The sequence below is a fragment of the Squalius cephalus genome (genome assembly GCF_949319135.1).
Source record: "Squalius cephalus genome assembly, chromosome: 6".
Lineage (NCBI taxonomy): Eukaryota > Metazoa > Chordata > Actinopteri > Cypriniformes > Leuciscidae > Squalius > Squalius cephalus.
Genome location: NC_137127.1, coordinates 6,061,300 through 6,081,733, shown reverse-complemented (window position 1 = coordinate 6,081,733; position 20,434 = coordinate 6,061,300). Strand labels below are relative to the sequence as shown.

The 20,434-nt window shown below is 41.3% G+C and overlaps 2 protein-coding genes across 3 annotated transcripts in view; one reads left to right on the top strand and one right to left on the bottom strand.

The window, feature by feature from the left end:
- The first annotated feature begins 3,892 nt into the window (after positions 1-3,892).
- On the top strand, positions 3,893-12,271 carry LOC307160195 (uncharacterized protein). Of its 2 annotated transcripts, XM_079874111.1 has the most exons (7): positions 3,935-4,226; positions 4,324-4,448; positions 5,191-5,257; positions 10,187-10,340; positions 10,430-10,575; positions 10,696-10,806; positions 11,902-12,271. In XM_079874111.1, exons 1-7 carry the CDS (start codon positions 4,074-4,076, stop codon positions 12,091-12,093), a joined length of 948 nt encoding a protein of 315 aa, XP_079730237.1. In that variant the 5' UTR covers positions 3,935-4,073; the 3' UTR covers positions 12,094-12,271. The 2 variants fall into 2 exon arrangements, with proteins under 2 accessions (XP_079730238.1, XP_079730237.1); XM_079874112.1 differs by lacking the exons at positions 4,324-4,448; positions 5,191-5,257 and having other exon boundaries at positions 3,893-4,226.
- nucb2b (nucleobindin 2b) overlaps positions 12,172-20,434 on the bottom strand; it is a 16,461-nt gene continuing 8,198 nt past the window's right edge. Inside the window, exons 11-13 of the mRNA XM_079874110.1 lie at positions 18,078-18,242; positions 13,080-13,140; positions 12,172-12,971 (exon numbers count right to left, since the gene is read on the bottom strand). Coding sequence (XP_079730236.1) covers positions 12,889-12,971; positions 13,080-13,140; positions 18,078-18,242 — 309 coding nt within the window. The 3' untranslated portion in view covers positions 12,172-12,888. The remainder of the gene's footprint in view (positions 12,972-13,079; positions 13,141-18,077; positions 18,243-20,434) is intronic.

Sequence of the window (20,434 nt, the reverse complement as noted above, 5' to 3'; positions counted from 1 at the left end):
CAGACCTGCAAGGAAAAGCACAAGGAGGAAATTAAAAAACATATTAAAACACTGAATGTACATGATATGAATTTGATTGTCTTGACTACATTGAATGACTAGAATCATTATTTATTCTATTACTCTATTTATTCTTTTATTTATTCTAGTAATGCACATTCTAATAATGTTCAAATGTCTGTAAGTAAAGAGTCCACTTTTCACAACAAATAAAAACAGTTTAAATAGCATGCATACAATTCATGAAGTGCACTCACCCTCACTCACCACTGGTATATTCAAACATTAACAGTAGTTAGAACAAAACAACATGTTTTTTACAACAGGCAAGAACACTGCCAAAACAACAAATAAGATAATAAAAATCAGAAATGGAGGATAAGTCTGTATGTAAATGAATACACCTCCAAAACTGATGTGGAAAGTAACCTGTTGTAGATAATACTGTGGATCCCATGGCTGCAGATGATCCTAAAAATTAAGCATTATAGTTTGAATGATTTCTCTCCAGTATGTGCAATTTTATATGTCATAAAGATGCTGAATTTGACATGGGTATATATAACACACATGACACATGATTTAAAGACTCAGCATCATCCTCTCCAGTTCTTCATCCTCCTCCATTACTATAAAATAAAATACATTTTATAGTAAACAAATGCATCAGTAGGCTTTAAGAATCAATATAAGCAAATCTGCATGGATTGTATTAACGCACCGGGCTGATCAGAGGCAGTAGTGGAAGGAACAGGTGATCTTGCAGTGGAAGCTGATGGTGAGGGCAATGGAGGAGTGTGTTTGGTCAGCTGTTTTAAAAGATACTGCTGCAAATTGTACATTTTGCTGCCTGGAACACACTTCTGCCTCATTATAAAGAAAGCATATCCATCTGCCCTGGTATCCCAAATTTGTGTTCTTGATCCAAATCCAACAGTAGTGTCATCCTCTGTCAATACTGCCACTGGATCTGGTCTTTGAGACAGATACTGTTTAAGGTCTTCAATTTCCTTAAAGCTTCTTGAGTACTCAAGAAAGGAAACGAGACTATCCTTGCATGGACCCTCTGGATTGAACTGCCCAGCCTGTTATTTTTCCTCAACCTTATCGGACAGGTACAAAGCATAGCTGACGTCATTCTCTAATAACCACTTGAAAGACTTGCCCTTGTACTTGCCGAACTGAAGAATGTATTCTCCCAACACTTCTTGCTTGTCAGAGACATTCCCCTCCTCTATTTAACACAACAGAATGGGCATTCGACTTGACCAGGTCTTCTCTTTGAGGTGTTGACTTGTCCTGCAGTGAAGGGTTGTCTTTAATTCTTCTTGCCTCTTCTGATGGGTCCCGGCGTAAATGGCCTGATGGTCCTTTCCTGAAAGACACTTTGACTTTCCCGGGAAAAAACACTGTTTTCTTCATGATGCTTTTCTGAAATCATAATGTATTTATTAGTGTCTCAGCATAAGCATGAAAATACTTAACAAAGTGAAATAAGACAGTTAACTAAAGCATCAGTGATATATATAAAACATTTATTTTAAATTGCCATAATATTCCATAATATTACTGTTTCTTAAATGAATAAATGCAGCCTTAAAGCACAAGAGACTTAAAAAATGTAAAGTAGTGTTTAATAAATTTGCGTTATTTAATATTCATTATTTAAATTGCTTAATATATGTGTAATAAATATTTAATATAAAAATCTATATGTATAAATGTATATATAAAAAGTTTGAACAAGTTTAACAAATTAAAAATGTTAAATTATACCATTAAAATTCCACACACACACACATATATATATATATATATATATATATATATTTTTTTTTTTTTTGTAATTTAAATGTAATATAAATGTGTGTGTGTGTGTGTGATATTAATTACATTATAGGAGGACCAAACCTGCAGAAATTAAAGATGAATGAATACATATGTAAATGAATAAAAAGATAAATAAATGTGATAATAGGAAAATAAATAAAGGAATAAACGACTTGATAAAATAAATATTATTTATTTTTAATAAAATTCATTTTTGTATTTTTATTTATCTATTTATTTTCTGCTTTTATACATAGGCTACATAAAAAATATTTATTTGTTAATTCATTTTTATATTTGGTAAGCAAGACCAACCCACCTAATTATCATGCACGGCAAATAAATGTAAGAATAAATATAAAAATAAATGAAATTGAAATAAATAAAGGTTAAAATAAATAAATCTGGAAATAAATACATATTGGAATAAATAAATATAAATATGAATGAATACATAAATAAATATAAAAATAAAAGGAAATTTTTTTTTTTAAAAGAATAAAAAAAACACTAAAATATAAAAGATAATAATTTATAATAATAAATTAGGGGGGAAATAATGCGTTTATTCCTTTATTTATTTTCCTATTATCACATTTATTTATCTATGTATTCATTCATTTTTAATGTCTGTAGGTTTGATCCTCCATTACATCTTACTGCTGTTAACATATTTGAAACATTGTATTCAAGTAACCTACATAGTAAGATATCAATGATGAAACATTCACCTTAACAAACAAAGATACTCTTATTAAATAACAGCTGTATTTATTACGAGAAGTTTGGTTTACTGTTTCTTAATACAATACAATTCAATACAATTAACAATACGATTACATGATAATACATGCAATTTAAATGATAAAATATATGAATAATGATGTATAGGCTATGCGGTCATATAAAACAAAATCTGTCTGCAGGTAGTTTAGACAGTAACAAAACAAAACAAGTTTGCTGACAAGTCCGGTAAACAAATCTCTCGAATGCGAATGATTGATAGATGACAGACACTACGCTTTTTAAATTCCCCGCCACGGAAAAAGCGAAACAGCGCCAGGAAGTCTATGTGTGGCCAAAAGTATATTGCATCCGTAGTGTTAAGCACTACCATAGAGAATGAATAGGAAAAGTTAAGGGAAGTTAAGCTTACCCATCGCGGACTGACAATATTTTTTTTTAGCTTTGGGCGACCCGAGTTCAAGTCCCGGTTCGTCGAACTTTCTAGATACTATACTTTCCTATCATAATAAAAGGCAAAAAAATATATCCTTTAAACTGATGCAAGTTAAGCTCCATCCACAAACAAAATACAATCAGCGTTTTTTAAGTCATTACATCAACACCTCTCATAATGGGAGTGGGGGAACGGATTCCGACAGCTTTTTTTTGCCGTCGGATTCTGTTCCCCCCATATCTCTGACAAACTGAGGATCTAATATTTATCAAATTGATGCTGTTTAAGCTCCATACACATACAGAATAGAATTTATTTTAAGCCGATACATCAACATCTCTCATCATTTTCGGCATTCTGGCGTTGTATTGCGCATGCGCGAATTTAACTGCTACTTTGCGACGTTCTACTCCAACGGTCTACTACGGTAGAACAGCTGATTTGCCGGAGTCGCTACAACGTGAGAGATTAGGTAAACAAATGTTGTGTTTTATGGCATATGACAGTGTAATTGCATCATTTTATGATTGTCTTTTATATAATATGTGTTTAAATCTTTAAAACTTAAGCTAATTTTAATTTTTTTACTGAATTAATGCCGCGTTGCACTGTCCTGTTTACGGTTGCTTAGTGATTTTTATGTTCTTGGCTACGGCGGTGTGACAGCATACTTCCGGTCGCCGTAGCCGTTCCATTCACAGCTGTTGCTTAAAGTCCCTATTTAATACTTGACAATGGACACCTCGTCGGGCATTATCCCTTACTTAGATCACACATCTTTCAGAAATCATTCTTGAATCTTTTTCCCATTGGATAAGCTATTTAACGTGCATTGTAGCCTACTGCATACTACAAAGTTCAAACAATCCACTCACTGATGTTCAGTGATCTTTGTACACCGATGTTTGGTCATTCATTGGTGGATCTTTATTTCCTTGCATTGCTCAACAACTGGTCAATAACGGACTGCACTGCATTGATCAAAGAAGCGAAGATCCTTGCCACATTTCTGACGGATTTTGGAAAGAATTTTAATAGAAGTTTTGTTGTCTCAAGGGAAAGAATGGGGTTACCTGTCTTGGATTTCAGTGTCTACGAACTGGGAAAGGCCAATGTGTCGGTTGCTAACTTGGAAAAGTTAAGTAAAGAATTGAGAAAGGCCTTTACCGAGGTGGGATTTGTTTATCTGAAAAATACGGGCATAAATCAGGAAGAGGTGTGTGTGTGTGTTTTGTACTTTCTTGTTACTTGAGAGAAGTTCTATAGGGCTATTGTTAGTGGGCTGTCTATTATTTCTCTGTTCACTGTTTTAGGTGGAAAAAGTCATGCATGTTTCAAAGAAGTTCTTCTGTTTGCCAGAAGACAAGAAGAAGCCTTTCAGCAGGGGAAATTTCTCATGTAATGAGAACCATGGCTGGGTTTCGGTAGAAAATGAAATGTACGTCAGTCTCTACATTCAGAAGCATTAAAGGGCCCTACACACCGGGACGAATATCGGCGCGCGTTATTCGCCAGCGTTTTTCAACGCGTTTTTTGTTCACACCCAAGCGATTTTCGCTGACGATGAGCCGAGTGAACATGCGTTGTTCATTTCCTGACATTAGATGGCGCTTAATGTAAAACAGAAACCACTCCATAACAGTTCTCTTTTATCAAGATTTTTGTAATCGCTATCGCGTTTGTCATATAGTTCTTTATGTTCCGACACCAACGAGACCAGCAGCTCTACAATCATCTTGCCTTGCATCTTCCTCGTCTTATTTCTTCCCGGCAGTGTAGACGCTACTTGGTGTAGCCTATCTTCTTCGCCGTTACGTATGTGTGCTCGGAAAGACCGTTTTGTGTTTGAGCGCCCCCAAGTTGTGTTTTACTGTAACTTCAGAAGCTCCAGACACGTGAACAAAAGTGCCAATCTCATTGGTCGGATAGTTTTTGACGCGGTGCGTCAAACCAAAAAAACGAACCCGAGGCGTTTTTTAAAAAATGACGCTTTTACGCGTGGCGTTTTTCGCGCCGGTGTGCACACTCACATTGGCGCCCTTTGTTTAGTCACGAGGCGTTAAACGTCGGCGAATATCGCGCGCGAAATTCGTCCCGGTGTGAACAGGCCTTTAGGCTACTGTAAAACTCAAGAATGATGGACAAACATTTTAATGGTTCTAAATCCTGTCATTTTACAGTCTGAATCCTCGCCGTCCCGGTGATCTGAAGGAGGCGTATAATATAACATCTTTGAGTGGGGATAACGTAAATACCAATTTCACATTATCTCTTCTCCTCTCTGTCTCTCAAAGATTTAACATTAGCATGACAATAGTACTAGTACTCAATCATCTATAGGTTATTTTTCGAGTCAAAAGCTGTGGGTTTTTTTTTTAGAAGTGGGTGGTGTCTAGCCTGACTTCATCATACTCATATTCTAGTCAGAATGTGAGTCTGAGACTGCTCCATAGAGATTTGATTATGGGGCGTGTCTCAACCGAACCAGGAAAAAAAAAAAACCTCTGCACTCAATTGGATAGACCTACAACAACCAATCAGAGCAACGGAGTAAATGACGCATGTTCTTCATTCATATTTTCAACCAACAAAATGTCGCGGCTCTCTGTTCCTCTTTTAAAATGAATGCGCTGTGGATAGGCTTGTTTGAGATGAGCAAAATCTGCGCAGAACCGATCACCGGTGATCACCGTGAGATGCATGCCGGTTAGAAATGTGTCCGAGTGCGGTCCGCCTTGCTCTGATGTCATGCTGACGTATGTCAAAAAACTCTCGCGATCGCAAGGCGCACGTGTCGGATTCTGCAGGCGAGCGCAGTTGCTCTCCACTGACTGCGCTGATCAAAAGCATGATGGGAAACGACTTGCTGACGACACAGTTTAATGCTCATTGGTTTAAACAACCGTGATGTATAGTTCTCTTTTAAAATGTTTGAATTTAAAACTCAGATATTGTGTTTTTATGTGGATAAATTATGTGTGAGTATTCCCAAACTCTCTGACAGTGTGTTGGGCTCGGTTCTGATTCGGGAGTATAGATAAAAGCCCGCCCGCACTTACAATTGATTGGTTGGGTCAGTCTATGGTCCTTACATGCGCTTCGTGAGGCACACTAGCACACACACGCAAGATCTCTCGCTCCCTCTCTCTACACGTTCTTCCCCCGGTAGACGTAGAATCCACGGCTAGATCAATGAGAAGTCCTATTACAACGACCATCATTTGAAGTGTCACACAGTTCTGAAATTATCGTACATTATAGGATTTTTTCCATTATTGATCGTACATCGTACAGAGGTCAAAATTATCGTACAAATACGATAATTATCGTACATCTGGCAACACTGTTGGTGACGTAGGTGATTACGTTACCGTTGCTCATCTGTCCATCATCGTATAAAGCCCGCCCTGACAATTTGATTGGTCCGAACAATTTTTGTTCGGGCATAATAGCTCCTCAACGGAGCGAGTCCAGACCGAACTTCCCGACCAAAAAATATTGTGGGCGGGGTTCGGGCTGGCACCCAGGCTAGGTGGTGTCCGAAATCACATACTATTTAAGTAACGTTAGCCTATACTTAAAGGGATAGTTCACCCAAAAATGAAAATTCATTCATTATACTGGAAAGTATTTTTTCCATACTATGGAAGTCAATGGGTCCATCTAGGCCAGGCACGTGCACAGGTAGGGCTCAACCTGTGCAGAGCACATGCCCTTTTTGCCCTTACACTCCGAAGTGCCCTTTTTTTGGTGGTGTTTTTTTTTTTTTTTTTTTTTTTTTAATCAATGCTATTGGTCATCCTTTACGTCCGTCTGTCTGTTTTACAAATATTTAGCCAATGAAAGTTCTTAAACCGAGCTTGTGTAAATCTTATTCGATCCTCAAGCTGTCAGTAAGCTGATAACTCCGCCCCCTCTATATTCACTGAATCAACTGAAGTTCCACAGCAGCCGCACAGTAGACAGCAGCTGAACGAAGTTTTGCGAAGGGTAAATAAATATCTTGTTGTTTGAATAAGTACTACTAAACACTATGTCTATAAAGGCTCATATTTTATTTATTTGATGACTCACTGACTGAGACATGTGGGACGTCGCCTGAGAGAGAGGTCTAGGCTAGCATTTGCCATCTAGTCATAGCCAATACATAGCCTAACGCAAATAACTTAAATATCCTGTGCATACAGTAGTATTTCATCTTTTATAAAATGCGATTTTGGCCAAATGTATTTTACAACAGGGAAAACAAACTAGTTTGTAACCTGTTGATGAAAATGTAATGTGATACCGCCTGCGCCGTTTTAATGACGGACAAAAAAATGCACATTTGCACACATTCGCTGGTCAAAAACTATATATTGATAAGTAATACAACAACATATAATTTGTTTTTACCATCGGAAAATCATAACAGGTGCGCCCCCGCGCTGTTTCGTACTGGAACTTACACAAAGCGATCCTCATCACCTAGGTAACATATTTCTAAGAAATTTCTTCTTTGATTTATGATTGCTGATACACTTAATTTATTAACATTTAGGATAATCATGTTATGGTAATAATATTCAATTATGGTTAATTCAAGGCTGTTAATATGCATGTATTCGCTATCTAGCTAATTTTTAATCTATATTATTCTATACTCTCCGCTCATCCTCACATGTATAAAATGTAGTAAAACATGGTTTTACTACAGTAATGTTGTAGTAGTAACTAGAAAAAAAAAAAAAACATTACAGAAGATCACTGTGAAATCTTTATATTGTATCATGCAGAATGTAATTCATGATGTAATTCATTCCAAGGCTTCATTTATTTGAACCAAAATACAGCAAAAACAGTAATATTGTGAAATATTTTTAGTGAATAAGAGACCTTCAAGAGACCAACATCCCTTGTCCTCCACAGCACAGTATCAGAATTTTGCCAGGTAGGCGGATACATGTTGGATATAGTAAAGGTATGGCTATAGTTTCTTATAATCTGGAATTGATTTGGACATAATTACTCAAATTATATTTCAAAATAGTTTGTCAAAAATACTTGACTCATTGCTCTACCTTCCCCTCTTCTCAATGTCATACATAATCATGGTAACCAAATAATACAAATTAGCTTATAAAACCAAACAGAATAGCTAAAAAAGAGAATATGAATAGTTCAGATGCAAAAGCCTCTAAGTGCCATCTGAAAATTTCTTCTAGAATGATCATTTTTATCAAGCTCATATATTTAAGTTCAGTAATTTCACTTAAATGGCAAAGAAAATTAGCTATTAATTGTCATTTAAGTGAAATTACTGAACTTAAATATACGAGCTTGATAAAAATTATCATTCTAGAAGAAATTTTCAGATGGCACTTAGAGGCTTTTGCATCTGAACTCTCTCTCTCTCTCTCTCTCTCTCTCTCTCTCTCTCTCTCTCTCTCTATATATATATATATATATTTCTCTGCAAAGTTCATAAAAAAGTGCATAAAGTTCAATTAAAAAAAACAGAATTTTTTAGCTATTCTGTTTGGTTTTGTAAGCTAATTTGTATTATTTGGTTAACATGTTTATGTATGAGTCAAGTATTTTTGACATATATTTCTATAAATGCAATTTAAAAAAGAGGGAGTAGGCCTACACAAGAGCAACAGAAGGTTGCTGTTGTATTTAGGTTAAGAGGCCCTTAAAACCCTGTTTATCTATATTATCTATATTATTATTATGGTTGTTATTAAACGTGAATAAATCTAAAGCTTTTGAGACTATCATTTTGTGTTATTAAATTTGTCATGAAGACGTGACCATTTCTTCCTTTTATGTAGGCTTACTAAATAATTTTGATATAAAAAAAGGGAGGGGGGTGCCCTTTTTCAGTTTCAGCACATGCCCCTCAAAAGGTCTGTGCACGGCCCTGATCTAGGCTACTGGTTACCCATGTTCTTCGAAATATCTTCTTTTGTGTTCAGCAGAGGAGATAAATTCATGCACATGTAAGGTTTGGAACAACTTAAGGGTGAGTAAATTATGGAAGAATTTTCATTTTTGGGCGAACTATCACTTTAAGTTGTGTCCCAAATGATGCACTACTACACACTATGTACTCAACCTTGTAATATACATTTTATAAGGTTGTTTTGTCAATTACTGCCGGAGTCTGATAGCCCCTCCCCTTCCCTGTGAAATTAAAGCTGTGACACTTGAGTGCATGAAGTGTCCAACATATTTCCCTCCATATTTTATCTAGTCTGGGTGGCATAAATTTCTTCCTTGTTTCCAATTTTGATATTAACAAAATACCTGTGAAACTTTCTGCATTTCATCGTCAAGCTTTTCTAGCATGGAGTTTAATTTACAAACACACCATACCAATACTTGGTGGAATAATAAGGACATTAATTTTAAACAAAAAAATATTTTCTTTGAAAATTGGTTTCGAAATAATATTGTTTTGGTAGACCAATTATTTAACTCAGATGGCCTTCTTTTTACTTATTATAATATTATATAATATTCCTATACCACCAAGGGAATTTGCAACTGTCTTTTGAGCAATTTCTTCTAAAATATGTATGTTATTTAAACAGCAAAAAAATTAAGTGTATCATTGGGGTATTTGAAGGATACCTTTTTGGAATTTTCAGTGTGAACACACTACTCACACTAGTTATACTACAAAACGGCATTGAATAGTGCATAAGTACAGGGATTGGGATGTACTTTTTTTTTTTTTTTTTTTTTTTTTTTTTTGGCAACCTCTAAAAATGTATGATCTGTATAGTTTGAATGTGTGTTGTATGAATGTAATCAGAACGTACTACATTGGCCATCTTGTGATTGTCATGTGACCTACCAGCGTCACTTTACTACCATTCACTAATCCTCTCCAATGGCCTCATGAGATAGTAAAGGGTCCATATGTCATCCAGGTAGCTTTTTCTTACTCTTTTATGAGTACTGTGAATTTGGACATACTACTCTTGTCACCATGTAGTAGGGGAGTATGCAATTTCAGTTTCAGCCTTGGTTTTGTGTGTTCGTTTCATATTAATCCCCTAAGGGACAATATGATGAAAAAAAAAATAATGAAATGGGAGGGACAAATATATTTAGTGTTAACATTAAGAAAATATATCCCTAATATTTGTGATTGTAAACTTTATAATCCTCCATTCTCCATGTGCTCAGAATTGGCCTTCAGAAGGAGCAGAAGATTTTCGAGATGTCCATGTATCATTTTTCCTGCGCTGTAAGGATCTCTCTCTCCGAGTGCTCCGACTGATGGCTCTTGGGTTGGACCTGGAACCAGAAGTCTTCCTCAACGCACATAAGCATATTGGAAGTAAGTACAAGTATGCACTACTTTTCTTCCTCCCAGTGAGTCAATGGCTGGGAGCTCTGCAACACCTTTATGCTGTGGTTTGTTTTAAGGTGCTGTGAATGCAACCACACTCCGGTCTCTGTACTACCCTCCGGTGAACAGCACATGTGTGAAGGAGAATCAGCTGCGCTGTGGTGAACACTCGGATTATGGGAGCATCACTCTGCTCTTCCAAAGCTCAGAGAGTGGACTGCAGGTGAACACCAATAGAGGACAAAAGAAAAAAATAATTTTGACCATGTTTAATGTTGTCCTCTATCATTACGGATGCATGTGACATTATGTTTGGCTCTGCATGTCTCTGTGTTTTCTCCAGGTGCTGAACAGGGCTGGTGAATATGTTTCGGCCCCAAGTATTCCTGGAACAGTTCTGGTTAACATAGCAGACCTGATGCAAAGGTGGACCAGCGATGTGTACGTGTCTGCGGTAAGTTTCTTTACTTTATAAAGCATTTCATTTAATATAGGAACAGTTGGGTTCTGGAAGTAAAAACTCCGGAAGATTTTTGACAAATAACCTACTGTATAAACCTTTAAAAGTAGGGTAGGCAATTTCAGAGCGGCTAGCAATAGCAAGCTAGCTTTGAAAGCACGAGATTCCGGATCAAACAGCGCTGACGTGGAAACCAGGAGAAACATTGTGCCATGAATGCACTAGTTTTAGGCTTTAAGTCCACCGATCAGCAACATTCACCATGGATTTAATGTAGCAACACTAACTGTAACCATGGATGTTTGACAGGAATATTAAAATGCTTTCCAGTGTGTCGCAGATCTTTTTCCAGCACTTCAAAACTATCTATACTATATCATCATATTTAAATGTTAATTTTAATGTGATGTCCAAAACATTATTTGTTCATCCTCACTTATTAAAAAATAATTTTTCTTTTAATACCGGTAAATATACTTTTTTTTATCTTAATATAAGACATAAAGAATATATTTTTGTTTACTTTTTATTTTTGACTGCTAAAACTAATAATTAGTTTAAAAAAAAAAATGTAACAGTGGAATTCTTGGTGGAAAACTACATTACCCATGATGCTGTGCAGAAAATGACACAAATAGAGCTCTGCAGAAGATAATGTTCACTCCCATGAAGCACAATGAATAAAGGAATCGAGTCGGTCTCCCTTAATGTATATTTAATTCATAATTTCAACGGCAGGCCTTGTCTGGCCCAACAAATTATGTTTTCTTTATCAGGTTAATCTCAAATTTTAATATTTATTTGAAATAAAACCATAAAATATTGCAAACCATAATAAATGTATCCAACATAATTGATGGGCAATTTAATAAACCCCTTGACAATAATCCACAAGATAAAGTATAAAAACAAGACGATATTTAATGTGTTCAAAATATCTACTACAGAAGAATGGTGGTTTGGTATATGGCTTAAAATGCTTTAATGAAGATTTTCCCAATGGGAAAAAAAAATTCCGGAACCAACTCCGCTGAAAAGTAGGCAGGCACTAATGCACTTTTGAACTCTTTTCTATTATTGACCCCTCAGGTTCACAGGGTTTTGATGCCCCCTGCAGGAGACTCCAGCACACGCCAGTCTTTGGCTTTCTTTGTCCACCCTGATGATGAAGCCATGATTTCATGCTGCGATGGATCCGATAAATATCCTCCTATTAATTCATTTGATTACCTTTTATCAAGGTTTAATGATACCTATGTCAAAAAACCGGCTGTGGTTTAAGTGGAAGTTTACAATCATATATAAAAAAAACAAAGTGGTAATAATCATCAAAGCACATAATTGGTGGAGCTGAGATAATTTAATTATATTTTAAAGAAATGTACAGCACAGTCACTTTTTACACTCACAAAGGAAACTCAAACAAGCCAAAATTGCCTCATGAATGCACAATTTTATGATTAATTGGATTTCTGTAAAAAAAAAAGTCACGTGATTTTTGTTTTGTTTTAAATCACTGGTGTTGCAGTTGTAATTCATCAATTTTAAGAAACTTTGTACATCTAGGATTGACTTTCAACTGAAGCTAAAGCAAAAACACGTATTACAAAACAATGCCAATCTGGCCTGTATTTAATTAAATGATAGTTTGTATGTGATGTTGTTATTGTTATCCTGTGTTGGATATTAATGTGTTTTAATGTACATCTATATGTTTAGTATTGGAAGTGCGGTACAGTAGGAATGCTGAATTGTAGGGCTTTTAATATGACTAAATATGAAGACAGATTTATCCTATGAGGTTTGTGCAAATCAGACATGAAATTTACTAGGAAAATTAAAATAGTTCAAGTACAATCCCTGTCCTCACAAACTGTAGACAAAAGTGTGATAGTCTGATTACAAACTTTGGGATACAATAACTAAAGTTTGGTGAATATTGTTTTGTGTTTGATAAGGAATGACAATGTATTTGCTAAGAGACAGTAAATGGTTCTTTTGAATGTGAGAATGGAAATATTTTACATTACATACAACAGACATACACAATACAGACACAGAGAAGAGCTTGAGCTGCTAGAAATGTGCAGGAAGGTCTTGCTGGTGACCTTGTGACATAGGCCGAGTGTCACCTGGCAGCATCTCCACAGCAGAAGGAACTGCATTTGACAAAAAACAAAGATAAATTATGATAGAAAATCAATATTTTGTTTCTTGTGACAGAGCATAGGACGTTGACCCCAAAAATGTAAAAGCACTGCACCGACCTTTGGCCTGCACTGGAGTCTCTGTTTTCTGTATTTTCAACCGCTCCATGTGCTGAACCGCCTGAAGGAAACAAAGAGGTTGAATAGGTGAATAATCAATAGAATATGTAATCAATAGAATGAATTAATATGTTAGAAAGTTTTTGTGGTGAGGCAGTACCTCACTTAAATGTTTAAAAAGGGAATAGTTTAGTGACAAGAATATCAGAATAAGGTAAATGCAGCGCTACAAAACGTTTTGTCACTTATTCAAAAGTTTGGGGTCAGTAAGATTTATTTATGCTTTTGAAAGAAGATTCTTATGCTCATCAAGGCTTATTTGATCAAAAAGAAAGTGGTATTGTGAAATTTTCAATATATTTGAAAATGTAATTTATTCTTGTAATGGCAAAGCTGAATTTGCAGCAGCCATTAATCCTTTGCTTAATAAAAGTATTAATTTCTTTATAAACTGTTCTTCTACTGTCCCTAAACTTTTGAATGATTTTGGAAATAACTATAAATATATTTTTTAAAAACTTTTTCTTCCCCATCAAGGTAATGAGGTTTCTTTAAATGGGTGGAGGTGCTTAATTGATTTGAAAAAAATTAAATCCTAAGATTAAGCTCAATTATCTTTAAGCAAAATACAATCTCTTGTATGTATTTAAAAAAATTAAAAAAATTTGGTGGGGGCAAAATATGATCCATACATGTTCTTGACAGGTTTTGTGAAATGTACTCATGTCAGATAGCAACAACATCTCTAAGGGTACGTTTACACAACAATGATGTACTTACAAACAGAAAAGTTTTGCATATGCACAACAACATTGTCAAAATGATGCAGCTAAAACGACTGAAAGCGCTGTATTCTGCTGTCAGGCCAGTAGTTGGCGACGTCACTTTGTAAAGAAACACTATGTGCCTATAGTCTGAACCAGAGCCATAGAGAGAAAGAGTTGCGACACTCCCATACATGATATCTATGCTCCCATAGACCTCCGTTGTAAATAATGGCGGCGCTTTTAACCGCCTACTTCCGGGATTTGAAGATCGGAATAGTTCTAAACACTGTCATTTTGGCGTTGGACACCATTCACTTACATTGCGAGTATGTCACATACATGTTATGTTGGCCTATTATAAATAATCAGAATACTTGCAATCTCTGATTTTTTTTATCATGTTAAAATCATAATTGACTGATGGCCGCTGGAGATGCCGCCGGAAGTGCCGCTCACTGGTGGCCGCTGGAGATGCCGCTCCCGCGTTTGGCCGCTGGAGATGCCGCTCACTGATGGCAGCTGGAGATGCCGCCGGAAGTGCCGCTTCGAGATGCCGATGCCGCATTTTGCGCTAGCCCTTACTGTACATTGCTGCGCGTCGAGTTGTTCTAGAGTTAAGTTGCTGAAATATCGACCTCTTTTGATTTGTCAACTGTCTATGTTGTATCAGAGGCCCTTTGCGATGCTTATACTGGTCTTCATTTGTATATGCACAGCGTAATTATTTATATTTTATGTTGGTTGTTTCAACCAATTTTCAAGCACTGCCTGCTAGCTAGTGCGACTTCGTCAGCTGTGACAGTACGAGTTCTGTAATGAATTGCTACCACCTTTATAGCAACTTTTATTTAATTAAATTTTTTGGGATATACTAACTTTTCATTATGTTTTATTGTCTTGAGTGAAGTGGCTTGTGAGAACAATGCTGGACCTCTAGGATTGTTATGGGATCACCAGTCCTGTGGATCACCTGCCCCTGGTTTTTGTTTTTCTTGTTCACACACACCCACACAAGCACACATTTTTGTTGTCAGTCATTGTTTAATAAAAAATATTTAAGCGAACTCTGAACGGACCGCCACGGCAGACCTCGCGTGATCACGAAGGTAGGCTAATGGCTGAATCAAAATTTATAAGCAAAATCACGGGAATCAATAGCCTAATACAGCCCAGTTGTGCTAAAATAAATATCATGAGACGTCCATCATCAGATGAATGATATGGAAAAGTTAAGTTAGAGCCGCTAAAGCCAGTGCTACTACCCATGCGAACATGAACACTGAGCTTTTCCCTCCAAAAATATAGCCTAAAACTTATCTCCAAATGCAAAACTGACATTAACTAAATGCAATAATGCAATAACAGCTGAAAAAGTACTTGGGTGTGTGTTTTATTTTATATTTACCGTTCAATAATGCAATCGCTGCTGTCTGTCCCATAGAAGAGCATGACAGCCAGCGTATGTTTTAGAACTATTGGGGCTTACATGAACCACGTGACAGCCATAGCGGCGACATCAAAGAGTGTCGCAACTCTTTCTCTCTATGGCTCTGGTCTGAACATGTAATACGCATGTACATGACATCACCGGTTTCACAAATTCACGTTTTTGTAGTTATCATGGAGACGAAAACGTACTCGGTTACCTAACGTAACCTCTGTTCTCTCTAGAGAGGGAACGAGTATTGCGTAAGAAGCTTACGCTACGGGTAAAGTCATCTTTTCTCGAGATATGAAGCCAAAAAATTATCCTTAATTTAATATCTTGTCAACGCAGTGCGGCAGCAAGCAGACCTAGAGCAAGCGAAGTCGCGTGCTCATTGGCTGCTCTGCGGCAACTGCAGCAGCCTATCGCTGAAACCTTAGCGTGACGTCACGCCCAATGAGCGCGCTGGGCGCGCTCACGCGTCACAGCCCATGTGAGGAGGCGTGGCTTTAGCTTATAAAAGAAGGTTCAGAGGCTGCTATTCTCTGGTTTTTGTCGCTGAAGCGAGTGAGCTCGTGGCGCGAGCACGGCGGTTTACGCAATACTCGTTCCCTCTCTAGAGAGAACAGAGGTTACGTTAGGTAACCGAGTACGTTCTCTTACGAGAGGTTCTCTCGTATTGCGTAAGAAGCTTACGCTACGGGAACTTCCCTTGTCAACGCCGTGCGCGCCCCGCATCCACTGAATGAGTCCCAGGGAGAAACCCGGGGAACACTATAACAGGGAACCGGGCGGCCAAGAATGGCTAGCGCAGTACATAAGCACACACATAAGGGGCTCAGAGCGGCGTGGCCGGTCTGACTAACAACCCCAGAATTGAGCTCAACCAGGAGAGCTAAATCACACAGCAGTAGTCTGCACACAGAGTGGGCTGGCTACGCGGGACTTAGACAGATAAGAGTTTAGCCTGCAGGGCAGGAACTTCCAGATTGTAAAATCTCACAAATGTAGAGGGGGAGGCCCAGCCTGCCGCTGTACAAATGTCATGAATGGAAATTCCACTAGACCAAGCCCATGAAGAGGCCATGCCTCTGGTGGAGTGGGCTCTGATACCCAGCGGGCACTGCAGATTTTTAGACGCATAAGCGGCTGCAATCGCGTCCACTATCCACCTGGACAGGCTGTGTTTCGAGGCGGCGAGACCTTTGGTGCGCCCACCAAACGAAACGAAAAGCTGCTCCGAGCGCCTGACAGCGGCGGAGCGTGTAGTATAATTCCTAAGCGCTCTGACAGGGCAAAGGAGTTTACCATCGATCTCGCTGCCGGATGACGGCAAAGCGGAGAGAGAAATGACCTGCGCTCTGAACGGTGTGCCCAGACTTTTGGGGACATAACCGTGTCTCGGTTTGAGGATGACTTTAGAGTCATTAGGTCCAAACTCGAGGCATGCAGCGTTAACTGACAGCGCGTGAAGGTCACCCACGCGTTTAACTGACGACAGTGCTATCAGAAAAACGGTTTTTAGCGTGAGATATTTCATATCCACTGTTTCCATGGGTTCAAAGGGATGCGCTTTCATGGCCTCTAAGACCAGGGAAAGATCCCAAATAGGAACCGACGGGGGTCGCGGCGGGTTCAATCTCCTCGCTCCCCTGAGGAAGCGGATGATGAACTCGTTCCTCCCTAATGCGCGGCCCAGCGCCGAGTCGGCAAAAGCTGAGATGGCCGCAACATAAACTTTGAGCGTGGAGGGGGACCTGCCCGCGTCCAACAGCTCTTGGAGGAAGCACAGCACCTGCGATACCCCACATGTTAGTGGATCCAGCCCTTTGGCGGTGCACCATTTACTAAACACAGACCATTTTGAAGCATAGAGCCGCCTCGTAGAGGGGGCTCTAGACTGTGTGATCGTGTTCACAACCCCTGTTGGCAAGTCAACGGGTAACCGTTGATGACCCACGCATGCAGAGACCAGCGCTCTGGATGGGGGTGCAAAATCGAGCCGTGGGCTTGAGAGAGAAGGTCTCTCCTCACCGGTAACGGCCAGGGGGCTGTGTCCGCCAGCCGTATTAGATCCGGGAACCATGTTTGATTCTCCCAATACGGGGCTATGAGGAGCACCGTGTGGCGCGCTTCCCTGAATCTCTCGATAACCTGCGGCAGCAGGGAGACCGGGGGAAAAGCGTAAAGCGGGCCGCTGGGCCAGTTCTGGGCCAGCGCGTCCTCGTTCTTTGAAAAGAACTTTGGGCATTGCGCGTTGTCTTGTGACGCAAAGAGGTCGACTTTCGCTCTGCCGAAACGGCGCCACAGTAACTGGACTGTTTGGGGATGCAAGGACCACTCTCCCGGGGGAACATTGTCCCTGGACAGTCTGTCTGGACCATCGTTCAGGCGACCCGGCACGTGCGCGGCTCTCAGTGAGCGCAGTGAGTGCTGAGCCCACACTAGGAGGCGTTCCGCCAGGGTGCAGAGCATTTTGGATCTGAGACCGCCCTGGCGGTTCACATAGGCTACCACTGACATGTTGTCTGTGCGGACCAGTACATGGTGGCCTTGCAGGTATGGGAGGAAGTGCTTGAGCGCATTCTCGACCGCCAGCATCTCTAGACAGTTTATATGAAGGCGACACTCCTGGTCTGACCAGCGGCCATAGACCGGTCTGCCCTCGAAAAGCGCTCCCCAACCTCCGTTGGACGCGTCTGTCGAGATAACTTTCCGGCGTGAGACAACTCCCATCGTCACCCCAGTGCGATACCATTCGGCTGCCAGCCAGGGTCGAAGGGCTGAGACACAGCCCTGACTCACTCTGACTCGTAAGCTGCCGGCCGTCCAGGCTCGGTGAGGCACTCGCGCTCTTAGCCAGCGTTGAAGCGGGCGCATGCGCAGTAAGCCCAGCTGAAGCACTGCAGCCGCTGAGGCCATGTGTCCCAAAACTCGCTGGAATGTTCTCAGCGGAGTCTGGTTGCCCGTCTGGAAAGATGCGGCTAGGTGTCGAATGCGGCGCGCGCGCTGCTCTGACAGTCTGGCCGTCATAGCCACCGAATCCAGTTCTATTCCGAGGAACGAGATAAACTGGCGGGGCAGTAATGAGCTCTTGGCCCAATTGACCGAGAGACCCAAATTTTCCAGATGGCCGAGAAGCGCTGTCCTGTGAGACAAAAGCTCTGACTCTGAATGCGCTAGAATTAGCCAGTCGTCCAGATAGTTCAGTACCCGTATCCCCTGAGTTCTCAGGGGAACGAGAGCCGCGTCCATGCACTTCGTGAATGTACGGGGTGCCAAAGATAGACCGAACGGCAGGACGGTGTACTGATATACCCGGCCGTCGAAGGCGAATCTCAAGAATGGCCTGTGACGGGGAATTATCTGGATCTGGAAGTATGCATCCTTCAGATCGAGAGAGATAAACCAGTCTCCCTGGCGAATTTGCGCGAGGATTTGTCTGGTTGTAATCATTTTGAACGGCCGTCTCATGAGGGCTCTGTTCAAGTGTCTCAGATCTAAAATGGGTCTCAGCGTCCCGTCCTTCTTGGGTACGAGGAAATAACGGCTGTAGAAGCCCGACTCGCTCAGAGAAGGATGCACTTGTTCTATAGCCCCCTTGTGCAACAGCTTTGCTATTTCTGCCCGAAGCAGATGAGCCACTTCTGTGTTCACACTCGTCTCGGTCCGTGCTAGAAAGCGAGGCGGACGGCGAGCGAATTGAAGCGAATAGCCGTGCTTTATGGTATTCAGCACCCATTCTGACACGCCCTGGATAGCTTGCCATGCGCTGGCACATCTCGCTAGGGGTCGAATGGTCTCTGGGTTCAGATCGCCGCGCTGTGCGGGATGGGGAACCTGTATCAGAGAAGATAGGGGGACGCGCGCATTGCGCGCGTCGCCGGTGCTCGAATACGGGGGCTCGCAGACAGCGGGGACTGGCTGTGCAGCATTCAATGGCTCGATCACTGTGGACGGGGCACATTTTGACGCTGGGAGCCCGTGGCGCGAGAGCGGCATGGGGGTAAACGTGTCTGATTGTAAGTGCGCGCGCTCGTGAGCGGGCGCGGGGCTTACATACACAACACGGCCAGTGCTGGGGAGCTTTAGAAGATCTGCATCCCGGGATAACTGAGTGACAGAGCGTGCAGCGTGTAGGTGTGGGCACAGATTCGTGGGCACATTTTCTACACTTAGCACTCGAGCGGCGCTTGCCCGCTTTATGAGAGTGCGCTCTGTGAGCGTTACCGGGGAAACTGTGTTTGTGTGTAGTGGTGAGCACGTGGGTGTGGGCACATTTTCTACACTCATGACACCTTCGGCGTGAGCCGGAAAACCCGAAACCAAACTCTTTATGAGATATCTCTGGGTCGCCGTAAAAACGGCGTTTGTGTGCAGGCGAGCGAGTTGTGTTACTGGCTCGTTGGCTGCGATGTGAACCACTGCAGTAGCCTTTTTTAAGGGGACTGACAGGGCTGAGCGCTTTGATGGCAGTCCGGCCGCAGCGGGACTCAGCCATCTTTTCCTCCCTGCGGCTGCTAGGAGGACTTCGCGGGCTCAGGTTTCAGCGCTATCCTAGGCCGGGGTCCCCGGGGGGGAGGCGGTCTGCGACGGCTGACTGAGCGCTGTCTAGGGCGGCCGCCCTGGCGTCGCGAAGATGGAGGCTGAGCAGAGCGCTGTGTCGAGCTGCGTGCAGGAGGCTGATCCTGAGAGCGGCCTGCAGCGGAGCTCGAGCGGCGGGGCAGAAAGAGGTTCATAGCCTGTGAGGCTTTCTGCACCTCTGAGAAGCGATCCACAATCCCACTGACCGCTGGGCCGAACAGGCCGGTGGGGGAAAGCGGGGCGTTGAGGAAAACTGCGCGCTCCCTTTCGCTCATATCCGCCAGCGTCAACCAAAGGTGCCTTTCGGTGACGGTGAGCGAAGCCATGGACCTTCCGATGGCTTGTGCCGCTGACTTGGTGGCGCGAAGCGAGAGGTCCGTCGCGCTGCGCAGGTCAGTCAGAGTGTCCTGATCCGGGCCTCTCTCGTCCAGATCACGGAGGAGATCGGCTTGGAGGATCTGGAGCACAGCCATGGAGTGCAGGGCGGAAGCGGCCTGGCCGGCGGCAGCGAAAGCGCGGCCGACGAGGGCTGAGGTGGTCCTGCAGGCTTTTGACGGCAGGGCAGACTTTGAGCGCCA

Bases quoted from the DNA above. Each gene is read 5' to 3' on its own strand.
- LOC307160195 (XM_079874111.1), top strand. From the start codon at position 4,074: ATGGGGTTACCTGTCTTGGATTTCAGTGTCTACGAACTGGGAAAGGCC. The intron at 10,341-10,429 runs GTAAGTACAAGT...GTTTGTTTTAAG, and splicing joins CGCACATAAGCATATTGGAA to GTGCTGTGAATGCAACCACA. The intron at 10,576-10,695 runs GTGAACACCAAT...TGTTTTCTCCAG, and splicing joins GCTCAGAGAGTGGACTGCAG to GTGCTGAACAGGGCTGGTGA.